Source organism: Glycine soja, chromosome 14 (genome assembly GCF_004193775.1).
Source record: "Glycine soja cultivar W05 chromosome 14, ASM419377v2, whole genome shotgun sequence".
Taxonomy (NCBI): domain Eukaryota; kingdom Viridiplantae; phylum Streptophyta; class Magnoliopsida; order Fabales; family Fabaceae; genus Glycine; species Glycine soja.
In genome coordinates, this window is record NC_041015.1 from 24,497,460 (window position 1) to 24,514,495 (window position 17,036).

A 17,036-nucleotide genomic window follows, 5' to 3' on the forward strand; every position below is an offset into this window, starting at 1 on the left:
ACCCAACTTGTGGGAAAAGGAATGCAAAAAGGAATAGGAAGTTTTTGTAGGACATTGAGGTTGCAGCAATTCAGGAAGAACCTCTATCTTCTAAGGCATCTTCTAGTTTTCCAAAACAAGGAGAATCTCACACGGTATTATTTGAAGCCAATATCATGGCTAATGAGCCAAGAAGAGTTACCCTTGAAGATTACTCTAGTTCAAGTGTGCCATATTTCTTTACTAGCAATGCGTGCCCGGAGGTTCAAGCACAAAATATAACATATCCACACTCATTAATTCAGTTGATTCAAAACAACTTGTTTCATGGTCTGCCCAATGAAGACCCGTGTGCACATCTAGCCACTTATATTGAGATTTGCAACACTATCAGACTGGCTGGTGTACCTGAGGATGTTGTTAGATTGAGCTTGTTTTCATTTTCTTTGTCTAGAGAGGCGAAAAGATGGCTCCATTCATTTAAAGGTAACGGTCTTAAGACATGGGAGGAAGTGGTTGAAAAATTCTTGAAGAAGTACTTCCCAGAGTCCAAGATGACTGAAGGAAAAACTTCCATCTCATCCTTTCATCAATTTCCAAAAGAGTCCTTGAGTGAGGCTTTGGAAAGATTTCATGGGTTACTAAGAAAGACGCCTGCTCATGGATTTTCAGAACCAATCCAGCTCAATATTTTCACTGATTGGTTAAGGTCGCAATCCAAGCAGCTTTTAGATGCTTTTGCAGGGGGGAAAATAAAATTGAAGAGCCCTAAAGAAGCCATTGAATTGATTGAGAATATGGCTGCTAGTGACCATGCAATCTTGCATGATAGAGCACATATCCCAACCAAAAGAAGCCTGTTGGAGCTCACATCACAGGATGCATTGTTGGCACAAAACAAGTTGCTATCCAAGCAACTTGAAGCATTAACAGAAACATTGAGTAAGTTGCCAACTCAATTACATTCTGGACAATCTTCACCCTCTTTTGTTTTACAGGTTGCAGGTTGTGTTATATGTGGTGGAGCACATGATTCCGGTTGTTGCATTTCCACAGAAGAGACAACACATGAAGTGAACTATATGGGGAACCAGCCAAGATCAAACTTTAACGCAGGTGGGTATTCTGGATTTCAACATGGCTAGCAATATAATCAGCAACAGGGACAATGGAGAACTCACCCTGGCAATCAGTTCAATAAAGATCAAGGTGGGTCATTTAATAGGCCATAGCAACAAGGGCCTAGTCTCTATGATAGAACGACAAAGCTGGAAGAGACTATTGCTCAATTCATGCAAGTATCCATGTCCAATCAAAATAGCACAGAGTCAACCATCAAGAATCTAGAAGTCCAGGTGGGACAATTGGCAAAACAACTAGTAGACCGACCGTCAAGCAGCTTTGGAGCCAACACAGAAGAATCCAAAGGATGAGTGCAAGGTTGTGATGACTAGAAGCAAAATGGTGAGCATGAATGAAAGTGAGAAGAGGATAGGTGAAGAAAAACAACAGCTGGTGTCTGAACCAGCAATTGACCCAGTGGTGGAACCTTTGAGTGAGACTAAGGAAGAAGTAGAAGCAAAAGATTATCAGTAGAAGGAGATACCAATAATTGTGAGTGAAAAAGAAATAAGTGAGAAGGAGAAGAAAGAAAAAGAAAAAGAAAGAGAGAAAGAAAAAGAAAATGAAAAAAAAAACAAAAAAGAAAAAAAGAAAGAAGAGAAGAAAAAGAGCAAGAGTGAGATGGCTAGAGAAAGGAAGAAAGAAGCATCTCCAGCTGAAGGGAGAGAAGTACCATATCCCTTGGTACCTTCTAGGAAGGAATATGAAAGACATCTAGCTAGATTTCTAGATATTTTCAAGAAGCTAAAAAGTACCATGCCCTTCGGAGAAGCTCTACATCAAATGTCGCTTTATGCTAAATTTCTAAAAGATATGCTAACTCGGAAGAACAAGTACATCCATAGTGACACCATAGTTGTGGAGGGAAACTGCAGTGTCGTAATTCAATGCATCCTTCCACCAAAACATAAGGATCTAGGCAGATTTACTATACCTTGTTTTGTAGATAAAGTTTTTGTTGGCAAGGCTCTTATTGATTTGGGAGCCAGTATTAATTTGATGTCGCTTTCCATGTGCCAGAGGCTTGGAGAGTTAGAGATAATGTCAACTAGGATGACTTTACAGTTAGCAGATCGCTCCATCACCAGACCCTATGGAGTGACAGAAGATGTTTTGGTCAGAGTTAAACAACTTATCTTTCCTGCTGACTTTGTGGTAATGGACATAGAGGAAGATGCAGATATTCCCTTAATTTTGGGACGTCCATTTATGGCTACTGCAAGTTATGTAGTAGACATAGGAAAGAAGCTAGAAATGGGTATTGAAGACCAAAAGATTAGCTTTGAGTTGTTTGATGAAGACAAACATTTGTTGGACCAAAACGTCTGGTTAAAGGTGAAGGAGTATGAAAAAGAGGTTCTGATGGAGTGAACCAAGTTTGATCCGGATTCATGAAAGAGCTATGCGTCAAGCTAATGACGTTAAACGAGCGCTTACTGGGAAGTAACCCAGCCCTTTTTAATTCTATTTTTCTTGCATTTAGTTAAGTTTGATTGCTTGTGATTGTTTGAATTCAGCATGTTTAGTATTGAAAAAAGGGTTAATAAGTTTTTGTGAAGTTGTGGACAGAAAAATAACTTAGAAAATTTTTCAGCAGTCCACTCGCTAAGTGCACATGTCGCCCTAAGCGAATCTTCTTTCCGTGCTAAGCGAGTTGTTGCTACGCTAAGCGCATTGACCCGTGATCTTTGGTTGTAGTGGTCCCACTAAGCACGAATCTTTGCACTAAGCCCAATTCCTTTTTTGGATTTTAATTCTTTCGAATTGGGCTAAGCGCACGGACTCGCGAAGCCCAATTTTTTCTCTGAATTTTAATTTTTTTTTAATTGCGCTAAGCGAGCCGCATGCACTGAGCGAGGCCCACCACTGCATTTAAGGAGCATTTTATTCGCTAAGCGCGGCCTTGACCCACTAAGCGAGACTTGCAGGAACAATCAGAGCTGCAGAATATGCTAAGCGCGTATCTACACACTAAGCTCGAAAACTTCTCTAGAATTTTAAAATTTTAAATTGGGCTTATTGAGCAGTTTTGCTAAGCGCATGGGCTTTTAAAACTCAAATTTCATTTTGACTCGCTAAGCGCGGCTGTGCGCTAAGCGAGCCATATGAAACTGCTAAAATAAAATGGCAACTGACTTAGGCAGTTACCATTTTACTCTTGAGATCATTTCACTCCATGTATTGCATTCCCTCTGCATAGTGCTTTTATTTCCCTGCATTGCTTGCACCTCTACTCCTCTTTGCACTCATTTTCCACAATCCAAGTAAGCTTTTCAATTTGCTTTATTTTCTTCTAAGTTTTCAACTTTAGGATAGTTAGCTTAGTGAATGTTAGGTTGAATTTTTGTTAATGCTTAGTTTTGTTAGGTTAGTTGTTAGTTTGACTAGAATTAGGTTTTATTTTGGTTACAATGTGCTTGCTTTGATTAGGGTTAGATGGCCTAATAGGGGCCTAAGTGAAGGGGTGAGAAGCCCCTATTTTTCTGGAAATCACAATTAGCGTGCTAAGCGCGGCTGTGCACTAAGCGAGTTCATCGTTTTTGTTGAATATCTGGATTTCTAGATGAACTCGATAAGCGTGGCCATGTCCCGCTAAGTGCGTTCATCCTTTCTGAGTAAAATTAAATTACTTGAACTTGCTAAGCGCATCGATGCATTAAGTGAGTGATGTGTTCTCAGACACTTAGAATTTATTTTTTATGTTTTGGTTGTGCGCTAAGTGTCCCTGTCACGCTAAGCACAATTATCTCTCTATTTTCTTATTTCTTGGAATTGGGCTTAGCGAGCCTGCTCGGTAAGCCTGTGCTGTCCAATATAGTACTCGCGCTAAGCCTAATATCGTCTTTGTTTTGAAAAATTATGGAATTCGGCTTAGCAAGTTTGCTCGCTAAGCCTATTCTGCAAAAAGAAATTGAATCTGTGTTCACCCGTTAAGCGTGTGGCTGTCGCGCTTAGCCTATGAGTAATTTTCATAAGGTGCGCTAAGCCCATCTGTTGCGCTAAGCACCCAGACTCATTTCCAATTTTATTTTCTGCTTTTCAATTTGAATAAATTCCTGTCTAATCTTGTGTTGTGATTCTTTTGTATTACAAATGGCTTCCTGTAAGAGAAAAGCCACAACTTCAGTGTCCCAGGCCAGGTATCATAGATTTAGACTTGTATCTCAAGATGCCTAGGACCGATATGCAGACAATGTGCTTGGCTAGAAGATCCTTCCAAAAAGGAATGTGAAGCTATTTATTACAGAATTTGATGAGTTCAGAAGAGAACTCTAGAGGAGAAACTGGCATAAGGAGCTCACTAATTTTTCGGAGGGAAGCATAGATGCAGCATTTGTTAAAGAATTCTATGCGAACTTGTATGACCCTGAGGACAAATCGCCAAAGCAAGTTAGGGTTCGAGGGCACCTGATGAAGTTTGATGCTGACTCCCTCAACACCTTCATGCATACCCCAATGGTCTTGGAGCAAGGGGAGAGCTTGCCCTCTTACTCCAAGTTTTGTAGGTTGAGGCCAAATCCTCAAGAGCTAGCAGCCTGGTTATGTATCCCTGGGAGGGGATTTGAGCTTAATGCCAATGGCTTGCCTCTGAAGATCTTGAGGAAGAATCTTACCACTCTGGCCCAGACCTGGAGTGTTTTATCTTTCTCTAACCTAGCCCCGACATCCCATACTTCTTATATTACTTTGGATAGGGCTAGGTTGACCTACAGGCTTATCATAAAGATGGATATAAACTTAAGATACATAATCTCAGGTCATATTTCTCTTATTTCCCAGCATGACTCCTCGAGGCTAGGTTTTCCAACCCTTATCACTGCCCTATGCAAGGCCCGATGAGTCACATCAGATTCTCTGACCTTTGAGTTACTTAGCCCAACCATCAATTTGGCTTATATTTAGAAGAATTGCTAGAACCTGGATGACCCTTCAGTCACTTTTCCAGGGACCCATAAATCCAGGGCTGGAGGATCGAAGGCCCCATCCACTTCAGCTTCCTCTGATACTACTGCTCCCTCTACTTCAGCTACAGCTTCTTCTACTCTTTCTTAACCACTAACAGCTCTATTTCCTCCAGCTTCCTCCGCTTCGAGCTCAGATCCTATCATGAATATGATACAGAGCCTGTATCAGGGCCAGCTCCTGATCATGTAGAGCTTGCAAGATGTGACCCAATAGAGGCCGGTGATGAGCCTGAATGATTTTGTTCAGAAGGTGGCCTGGCCAAGAGTCCAGCCTTCTCCTTTGGGAGGGGGTGAGGCCTCTGCAGCCCAAGAGCCTTATCCTGATTAGGAGGATGACAGTTCAGAGTCCTCAGAGCCTTTTGCACCTGAGTCATTCACTTTTGAGATTGATCTAGTCATTATGTAGGAGGATGTTGTAGCAGTTACCCCACAGGTGACTCCACAGCCTCCATCAGAGCCTTCCACGTCAGTACTGGACATGTCTTCTCAGCTTGAGCCATCTGTACCAGTGCCAGACCTGCATCTTTCTTAGGATTCACCATCTGCACTAGCACTGGACCTAAATGAGTATGCACAAGATCATTGACAGGATCAAGATTTTTATTTTGCTGCATTTTGAAGAGTCTTATTATTATTATTATTATTATTATTATTATTATTATTATTATTATTATTATTATTATTATTATTATTATTCTATTTTTAGTACATTTTATAAGTTTGATTTATGTTTATGTTTCGGTTTTTAAATTCTAGTTCAGCTTTTAAAGTTCAGTTATAGTTTTTATTTGGTTGGTAGCTTGTATAAAGCTTGATTGAACAGTGCACTTATATTATCCAGTGGTTTGATGCTTGGCTTTGAAATTCAGTGATTGGTTTGAATTGATCAATTGTATGAATTGAAGTGAGTAGATCATATGCCTTGAATGAGAAAGCAGTCATTACAAGAGAAATAACATGAAATTAGGATCATGACTGAAAATGTTAGTTGGATTGTCAGGTTGATTGTGAAGGAACGCATTAGCCATAACCCGGTGAAAGTGTGATCTTTAATTGTGAGAGAACGACTAACATTGAGTAATGGTTTTTGCATGAATCTCTGAATATGGAATGAATGCATGAGTTTGAAGAGGAAGAAGGCCATGTTTTGATTGAATGAGCCACTTGGCTAAAAAGCATACCTTGTGAATGAGTGACATATCCTTTGCACCCATTTTGAACCGAAAATATGATCGTTTGATTGAACCTTCGCTACAACAAATTTGTTAAATAATAGAGGTTATTTTTTCGTTTAGTGGAGGTTTTTACCCTCCGCAAAATAAATTACGGAGGTTTTCAAAAACCTCCACAGTTATATTCGCCACAAGTAATTAGCTGTGGTTTTTTAAAACCTCTGGTATCAAAAATATTTTGTAGAGGTTTTAAACCTACGCTAACTGTGGAGGTTTTTTAAAGGAGGTTTTAAACCTACGCTAACTGTAAAGGTTTATTGGAAGAGGTTTTTATACCTACACTAAATATGAAGGTTTTTTGTAAGAGGTTTTAAACCTATGCTAAATGCGAATTATTAAAAGAGGTTTTAAAACTATACTATGGAGGGGGGTTTTTTAAATCATGCTAACAATAGATGTTTTACAATTGATCTTCTAATTCTCCTTATTTTCTTGTATATAATGATTTTGTATACTCATTTTAGTTTCATAATCTACATGTATTACAATTTTTCATTTTCTTATGATATCGATAAAAAAATATAATAAAAAAACTCATAATGAGGACGTAGAAATTATATTTCAATAACCAAAATAATAGCATATAGTTCAAAGATTTATAATTCAAATTTCTATTGTAAATCCAAGGATGACATAAAATCCATAACAAAGTAATATTAGTCTTATACTAAACTTTAAATCCAAAATACATTATAAGCAAGCTAAGGGTTGCTAGCACCAGAAGATCCTCTTGCATTCAAAGGCGTATTAGGAACACTTGAAGCATCATTTGGCTGAAATAAGAAAAGAAAAAATACTTAGTCACATATACTATATACAAGGGTGTATCACACATACTAAGTCATAATGACCATCAATAAAAATAATCAATTCTAAACAATTGTTTTAATATTCTAAACTTATGCATGGTTATTACCTTGGTCATGTATGTTTACTTAAAGACCTAACTTGAGATAAAGAGTATTAAGAGCTAGCCAAAATGAATAAAATTCTACCTTAATATTGTTGATTAACTATAAAATCTACCTACAAAACTGTAAATTAATTAACTTAATAAACACACATATCAATTACAAAATATATTTCATTACTAATATGCGTGAATAAATTAATAAACTATAGACATATGTATAACAGTTTTAAGAGTACATTGTGTATTATACTAACAAGTTTTAGGATACCAACAGCATCAAGAGGAGAAACTTCAAATTCATCAACTATGCTTTGAGTCAATCCTACTTCAATTTGTTCCTGCAAACATATAATAAAATGAAATATAAAAGTTTTAAGATTAAGCACAATCCTTGAAAACAATGTTACTAAAGAAAAACATACCATTATAGTCTTTGCTGCTTCATTTACAAATGATCCATCTTTCCTTTTATGAGTTTCAATATATAATTGTCCATGACTTGGTAGTTTCCCAGTTTCTAACAACTAAGATAAATAAAAAGTAAACATTGAACTTCTTTAATTAGTAAAAGTTAACATTTAGTGTCATTACCAACTCATTTCTTCTTCTAGGATTAGCTTTGGATCCACCAGTGTGTGGAATAACTTGCTTGCTTCAAATTTCTTTATTTCTCCTACAAAGTTCCTATATGCAAAGCAATTTCAAGTTTACAACTTGTAATAGTAATCATATAATTAGCTATAAAAACAATTCAATAATTAAAACAATCTAATTAGAACAAGATAATAATTTGTATAAAATAAGTCATTGAATAATATTATTTAAAATATAATTTACGTTAATAAAAAGAGTTTAATTTTTCTAAGGGTTCACACTCAACGCAAGAACACATTAATTTCACAGCAATTTCTCATTAGGACATCGACTGATTCATCAAACATATATAATTTCACAACAATTATAAGGATAAAATGAAAATTACAAAAACACCCCAAAACACATTCCAATTGATATCTCTAAGGATCCCTACACATGTTCTCACTAATCCCTAATTGTGAATAACTCATTCCTTACCTGGGCTCACGTGTCATCAGCCAGCGATAGCAGCATCTTTAGCGGTTTCTTGAGATTCCTCCAATTTTTTTCTCTAATTGCTCCGATAGAGTTCCCAAACGTCAGAGAGACAGAGAAGGGATTGAAGCCTCCGCTTGTACTGTCTTGGTGAGATTCCTTTTTCTCTTTCCATGCCTATAATCTCACAAAGCCCAACGGTGAAGGTGTGAAAAACTGAAACACGAACCACATATCAAAATTTCATGAAAATCCAACGGTTAACGAAACCGGGATCGTAGTTTTATTGAGACCGTTTTGGGTTTCTACGGGAAAGAAAAAAGGCTACGATGCGAAAGGTATTTCTCTTAGCTCAGACATTATATCAAAATTCCCAACAGTGAGAATGCTCGGAATTGGGTTGTGAACATTTTGTTTAAATTTCACAACGATCCAACGGTGAATGAATCTGAGATCGTCATTTTTCTGAGACAGATTTGGTGGCCTGTGGGAAAAAGAGAGGGTTTTGAGAGGAGAAGGGAAAAAACCAAAATGAGGGAAAGAGGAGACACCTGACTTAAACATAACTATTTATACCTAGGGTACTCATCCTATTATTTGCTCTATATTTATTTATTTTTACTAAAAAGCTTTATAAATTTATTTACAAAAAAAAAATGGGATGTTACAGTTTAGAGAGGGAAGCCATAGAGTTGGAGAGGGAAATTGAGATTTCGTGATTTTTTTGAGAGGAATTTTTTTTTGCCGGGAAAAAACATGATTTATTTTATTTTAAAGAGAAAAGAGTAAAAAAATAATATTTAATTAGCAGAAGTTATAAACCTCCCCAAATTAAGCACAAAAAATTGTAGTTTTTAATAAATTAAGAAGGTTTTTAAAACCTCCGCAAAATAACCTCCATTATGTAACATTTTTTTTTATTGAGCCTGTATAGTTTATCTCCTTCTACCTTGTCTTAGGTTGTAGGAGAGCATCATTCATAAAATGATATTATGGTTCAAAGCAAATTTGTCCCAAATTTGGGGGAGTTCACTGGGTGAAAGCTTTCAATGGTAAGGAAATAATAGCACACACAGTAAGTAATAAGTTCAAAAAACAAATTAAATAAATAAATTTGTTTGTAAGTATCTTAAATAAAATGTGTGTGTTGTTAAATGAGAAAAAGAAAAGCTAAGTACCTAAAGGAATGTAATAGAAGTTGGGAATAATAGTAGAAAGGGTTAATCTAAGGATGAATGCTCTCCTAGAACCTAAGCTTTAGCATCCTAGAAAAACCATGATTTGCTGTAGCCCAGCCTCATTACAAGCCTAGTAAAGTCCTTCGGATTCAGTTTGTGTGTTCTTGACTATATGATATGAGATGAAGTGCAAAGATTGAGACTTATGTTGGTTGTTGATTGTTGAATAAGCCTAAACACTTGTGCTTGAGTGGAAAATAGTGACCGGTGAGGCTTTGGTTCATGATCCTTCCTTGAGACCTGTCATTTTCACTAGCTTATTTCAGTTGTGTATTTTAATGCTCATATTAATATCTTTGAAAGCTGCATGTTTTGTGAGAAGCTCTTGATTGAAGCATTTTATGTCATTCATTTCATGTGATTGAATTCTTTGGAACAAACACTATTTTTGTATAACCACTGTGAGTTTGTCACTTGAGGACAAGTGAAATGTTCTTTCTTTGCTTGAGGACAGGAAAAATTGTAAATTTGGGATAGTTTGTTAGTCGTCTTATACAACTAAATTTTGTGTAGAAAACTTTTAGAAAATGTATATATTTCCCCCAATTTATGGTTTCTTTTTGTAGGATTGTAAATAAATTTTGCTTTGTTCTTATTCCTGCTCAATAGAAACCTTGTGCATGGAATTAATGTCAAATTCTCTTCAATTTCAGGCAAAAAGAAGCTATTTTGAAGAAGTGTCAAAGTTGATGTCTCACTAAGCGAGTTCAATACGCTTAGCGAGTATCATCCGCTAAGCGAGACATCTGCACGCTTAGCGAGTGCAAGGAATTTGGAAAGGAATCTGCTATGTCATCACGCGGTCAACGCGTCTTAAGCTCACTTAGCGAGTTGTTTGTCGTCTTCCAGGCTTAGCATGAGATTGGCGCTAAGCCAAAATTTACTTACTCGCGCTAAGCGCAAAAGTAGCGCTAAGTGCGACATCGAGGTCAAAAAGCCCTTTTTAAGCCTGATTTGCACAGAAGGAGGGAGGTCTGAATAGACTATGAAGAGAGCGATAAGAGACAAAAAGATACGCACAGAACATAGCAAGGAGCCAAGTTTTGACCTTTGAGAGAGATTTGTGAGTTTTTAAGTGATTGCAAGGTCCCTAGAGTCCTTTGTAAGCAAATAATTTCTCTTGATTCCTCTTCTTCATTGTAAAAGGAGCTTCCTTGCTATGGAAGGCTAAATCCTCAGTTGGGGATTCTTGCTGAGTATTTGATGTAAATTCGTTCAGTATCTAATTAAGGTTGTTTTATGTGTTCATTGCTTCTATCAGGGCTTTATTATTGCATGCTTGTGGCCTGATCACCCATTTGTGTATGTTTTTAGTATGTTGTGATTATAATGTTGTTCAATTATGCTAAGTTCAACAATAGACATCTGCAAACGAAGTTTAATTAGAATTAGGCTAAACTCACAAGACATCGGTGTTTAGTACTTAAGCCTTCAGTATAGAACACAAGAACATCTTTAATTAGAGAAACATCTTTAATTGCATCAACTTACTCAATAGGAGGACCCAACGCCTTTAAATATATGTTTTCACACTTACTTGCTCTCGTTTATTGTCTAGTAATTAGAATAGAACATACTTTTACTTTCATTCAAAATCATGATTTCTGTTTGCAAATGCCTACTTATTGAACAAACCTTTACCAAATAAACTAGGTCCCTGAGTTCGATACTCGGTTCACACCATTTTAATTATTTACTTGACGACTCAATGCATTTGCCAGTACATTTCGCATCCACACAAACAAGTAGTATCCGGAGAGTGAATAGTATGTAATTAACAAATAACTAAAGAAATAACACATTGATGTACTCCAAACCATTTTTATTTAATAGAGATAACTCTTTACACTTAAAATACTTACTTCTCTCTTTTTTGTAATAAGAAAAAAAATATGGGTTGAAAGATAGTAATAATGAGGAATGTCATTGTCAGTTCTGAGCAGGTGGTGGTGGTGGAGGCGAAGATGGTGGTGGTTGTTGGACATTTTAGTGTAATTGATCTCTTTATTATGTTAAAATAAGAGTGCACGCTTGTTTTAATGTAATAACGAGATGTTCGGTTTAGGCAAATTTTGGAAGTTACATGGAAGTTACTAAAACTTCCATCAACGGTTGGAAGTTACATGGAAGTTACTAAAACTTCCATCAACGGCAATTTTTAAAAAGAAATAACTTCCATCAACCGCCAAAAACCACCTTTTCTTTGATAATAAATAATCATTCTGGTTCAGAAAGCATAACGTGTGACAAAACATACAAGACCAAAACAAAACTCTTGAATTATAATCTTCTGATTTTATCCGATTGAACAATTTTGGTTGAACCCCGAAATTTGATTCAATCTGAAAGTGTTATACACGACTTCAGATTTATCCAGTATCATCTCGATTTTCAAATTAACCAACAAAAGATTGAATCAAATCTTTCGAGATGACGAACGATAGTTCGAAGATGACAAGCAAGTTTGCGAAGTTGGACAAGTTTGAAGGGCAGGATTTCAGAAGATGGCAGAAGAAGATGCACTTTCTCTTGACAACATTGAATGTGGTGTATGTGTTGAGTACACCGATGCCGGTGTATATGGAAGACGAAACTCTGGATCAAACAAGGAAGCGTTCAAAATGAGAGAACGACGATTACATTTGTCGTGGACACATTCTGAACGGTATGTCTGACTCTCTCTTTGATATTTATCAAAATGTTGAGTCTGCTAAGGAATTATGGGACTCTCTTGAATCCAAGTATATGGCAGAAGATGCCTCAAGTAACAAATTCATAGTTAGTAATTTCTTTAATTACAAAATGATTGATTCGAGGCCTGTTATGGAACAATATAATGAACTGCTGCGGATTCTGGGTCAGTTTACTCAACATGATTTGAAAATGGATGAATCCATTGCAGTTTCATCTATAATTGATAAACTGCCTTCTTCTTGGAAAGACTTCAAGCATACCTTGAAACATAAGAAGGAAGAGTTGACTCTGGTTCAACTTGGTAGTCATTTCATGATTGAGGAGTCGCTGAGGGCTCAGGAAATTGACAAAGTCAATGATAAAACCGTAGCAGGTTCCTTTTCCGTTAATATGGTAGAGGAAAGTGGAACAGTTAAGCAAAATTACAATTCTAAAGGTAACAAACGAAAATTTCAAGGAAATAAGAACAAAGGTCCAAACAAACAGACAAAATTGTCATGTTGGAAGTGTGGGAAACCTGGTCATTTAAAGAGGGATTGTCGGGTGTTCAAAGGAAAGAACAAGGCTGGTCCAAGTGGGTCTAATGATCCTGAAAAGCAACAAGGTTAGATTGTAGTGAATAATTTTAATTCGAATACGAATTCAAATTATGTATCACTAATATCTGATGCATTCTATGTGCAGGATGATGACGTTGCTTGGTGGTTTGATTCGGGAGCAACAAGCCATGTGTGCAAAGATCGTCGTTGCTTTAAGGAATTTAGACCAATCGATGATGGCTCTATTGTGAAGATGGGCAATGTTGCAACTGAACCAATCCTAGGATTAGGTTGTGTGAATTTAGTTTTTACTTCCGAAAAAAGTTTGTATTTGGATAATGTCTTATTTGTACCTGGTATTCGTAAGAACTTATTGTCTGGTATGGTTTTAAATAATTATGGTTTCAAGCAAGTACTTGAAAGTGACAAGTACATCTTGTCAAGACATGGTTCGTTTGTTGGATTTGGTTATCGTTGTAATGGAATGTTTAAATTAAACATTGATGTTCCTTTTGTTCATGAATCTGTTTGTATGGTCTCGTGTAGTTCTATAACTAGTATGACAAAATCAGAAATTTCGCATGCTAGATTAGGACATGTTCATTACAAAAGATTAAAAGATATGTCAAAAACAAGTATGATTCCTCCTTTTGATATGAACATTGAAAAATGAAAAACTTGCTTGTTGACCAAGATCACTAGGAAACCTTTTAAGGATGTTAAAAGTGAGACTAAAGTCTTAGACCTTATTCATAGTGATTTGTGTGATTTGCATGCTACTCCATCATTAGGTCATAAAAAATATCTTGTTACTTTTATTGATGATGCATCAAGGTATTGTTATGTATATTTATTCAATACAAAAGATGAAGCTCTTGATAAATTTAAAATTTATAAGAAAGAGGTAGAACTTCATCAAAATGGGCTAATCAAAACTCTTCGTACGGATAGGGGAGGTGAGTATTATGATCCGGTTTATTTTCAATCTACTGGAATAATACATCAAACTACAGCTCCCTATACACCACAACAGAATGGTGTAGCCGAAAGGAAGAATAGAACCTTGAAAGAAATGGTGAATTCCATGTTATCCTATTCAGGTTTAAGTGAAGGATTTTGGGGTAAGGCTATGTTGACAGCCTGTTACTTGTTGAACCGAATTCCTAACAAAAGGAATAAGGTTACCCCATATGAACTTTGGCTAAGGCATATAGTCAAGTGTATAATGGGAAGTCTAGACACTTGGGTGTTAGACACAACATGGTTCGGGAGTTAATCATGCATGGTGTGATATCAGTGGAGTTTGTGAGAACTCAGCATAATTTGGCCGATCATTTAACCAAAGGGTTAAGTAGAGATCTCGTGAAAAGGTCGGCTGTGGGATTAAGATTAAAGTCCATCTAAAATCTCTTATGTTAAGATACCCAATTCCCATCTAATATGACATTAGGTGCTGAATTCAATGTGGAAAGCTTAACATGTAGAGATTGGAACACATCATTGAAAGTATCCCAAAAGGAATGTGTTCGGTTCTGTAAGTTAAGGAGGTTGGAGTATAACTCCTCAATGGTTCTTTTGAAAAATTGCATTTGCAGGTGCAAGAAAGAAAAGAACTACCTATATAAGCATGAAGTTTAGCCGCTTCAAGAAGCTGGGACTTGGCTTTGATATGCTTATGAAGGATAGGGACACAGGCTAGTAAACTAGTGTCGAGCAAGAGTAATGTTATAAACTATTGTGTAGATTATCTTCATGTATTCATTATGAATAGAAAGGGTTCAATCCTTAGTGACACCCTGATATTCGAATATTTGAAACGTGTAATTTGCTAAGATGAAATTCAATCGTCATGATATTTCATCTATGCAGTAGTTTGTGGTATGTTATGACTTTGGTGATTTGATCGGTAATTACACTAAAATGGGGGAGGTTTGTTGGACATTTTAGTGTAATTGATCTCTTTATTATGTTAAAATAAGAGTGCATGCTTGTTTTAATGTAATAACGAGATGTTCGGTTTAGGCAAATTTTGGAAGTTACATGGAAGTTACTAAAACTTCCATCAACGGTTGAAAGTTACATGGAAGTTACTAAAACTTCCATCAACGGCAATTTTTAAAAAGAAATAACTTCCATCAACCGCCAAAAACCACCTTTTCTTTGATCATAAATAATCATTCTGGTTCAGAAAGCATAACGTGTGACAAAACATAAACATACAACACCAAAACAAAACTCTTGAATTATAATCTTCTGATTTTATCCGATTGAACAATTTTGGTTGAACCCCGAAATTTGATTCAATCTGAAAGTGTTATACACGACTTCTTCAAATTAACCAACAGTGGTGATGGTGGTTTTGGGCCAAGGATTAGTGGTGGAGGTTCAAGAGGTTAAGGGGCAAGTGGAGGTTCAGGAATGGATATAGGTGTAGCAACAACTCCAAGCATTATCATCTGAGCCTGTTGGATGTTTTGGAGGAGAAAAACATCAAGGTTGAATAATTGAGTGGTGATTTCATTCTGCATGGAGAACCTGAATTGCTCATTTTATTGACGTTTTCTATCAATGAAGGATTCCATTGCTTGGCCTATCATGTCTTGCACTTGATCCCTGGTAGTAGTTGCAAGCTGTGCATAGTTCAGAGGAGGAGGTCTTGAATTGGTGGAGTAGACGATGATGACATTAGGTTCTCCCTTGTCTCTAGAAGTAGCCTCATTTGAAGTTTTCGATTGCTTGGACACAAGTTCTATAACATTGCGTTCAACTTCATCAACTATGGCTACTTGTGATGCCTTAAGAGTTTCGTGCATGATAACATTGTTGGTAAGATCAATGATGACCCCACACAAAATGGTGTCATCCACAACTTTAGTAGATGTTTAACCTTGGATGAAGGCAATCATATCTTTCATATAAGTAGCAACAACTTCTTTTTTTAGCCTTATTCTTTTGTTGAGCTTTGTGGAGATAAGTCACATGAGCTATCATCTCTTCTTTAGTCATTTTCTTCAGATTATAAGGCCCCTCATATTGAATGGTAGGAAGTTGGAGTAGGCTTTGAATGAATAAGTCGTTGTCGTTATACTTTGTAAAGCAGGCACAAACATCCTCAAACTGATACTTCCTGTTAGTGCTTAGCACTACTGAGTTTAAAAAGGTTGGCTAAGATTTTGTTAAAACATAAGCACTTAGACAATGAAGGAAAGCTGGAGTTGCTGCACATGATGTCCAACGTTATGTCAAGGAATAAGATCGGGCTGCATAATGCACAAGGCAAGATAAAGTGTCAAGTGATGAAGTGAAGTTGAAGGATCCACGATGTCGGATACAATGTCCTGACATCCTGCTCGAGAATACTGGAAGTGCTGTACAATGCAAGATAAAAGTCAAGTGAAGCATTGAAGCTGCAGGATCCAAGATGTCGGATACGATGTCCTGACATCTGGCCCGATAATACTGGACATATAAATCTGTTATATCTTTAACAGATTATTGTGCAGTTAGCAAGAGATTAGAAGATCTATCTTTAGGAACGAATTAAAAGATCATTAAAGTTCGAATTTCAAAGTAGAAGAGTTCGTTCAGGGATTAAAGATTAAAGATTAAAGATTCAAACTAAAAGATCAAAAGTTATCTTTTAGTTCTTTAACTGCAGATTTTTCAGAAGAAGATAGATCTCCTCCAGCATCAAGAACTTGCGGCCCAGAATCGTACACGGCTATATAATCATGGAGGCTGCACGAGTTCTGTACCGAGTCCGGGATTGAAAGAGTTATTTTGTGTTTTGGGACTTGAGTGTTTTTGTGAGCCACCTTGATGGTATACTAACATCAAGTGTTGGACCTGAGTGTGTAGAGTTGATCTCTTGTGTGTAGAGTTGATCTCTATTGTGTAGGGTTGATCCCTTTTGTACAGAGTTGATCTCTGGAGTGTCTTTGAATTAATTGTAAACACGGGAGTGTGAGTGAGAGGGAGTGAGCAGAGGTTCTCATATCTAAGATTGGGTCTTAGGTAGAGATCGCACGGGTAGTGGTTAGGTGAGAAGGTTGTAAACAGGGGTTGTTAGACCTTGAACTAACACTATTGAGAGTGGATTTCCTCCCTGGCTTGGTAGCCCCCAGATGTAGGTGAGGTGCACCGAACTGGGTTAACAATTCTCTTGTGTTATTTACTTGTTTAATCTGTTCATACGGACACATACAATCTGCATGTTCTGAAGCGTGATGTCGTGACATCCTGTACGACATCTGTCCCCTGGTATCAGAATTTCACTTCCTAAT

The 17,036-nt window shown here is 36.8% G+C and overlaps 1 protein-coding gene across 1 annotated transcript; it reads left to right on the top strand.

Moving 5' to 3' along the window:
* Positions 1–1,722: 1,722 nt before the first annotated feature.
* Positions 1,723–2,472, top strand: LOC114383942. Its single transcript, XM_028343638.1, has one exon. It carries the CDS (start codon positions 1,723–1,725, stop codon positions 2,470–2,472), a length of 750 nt encoding a protein of 249 aa, XP_028199439.1.
* The last annotated feature ends 14,564 nt before the right edge of the window (positions 2,473–17,036 follow it).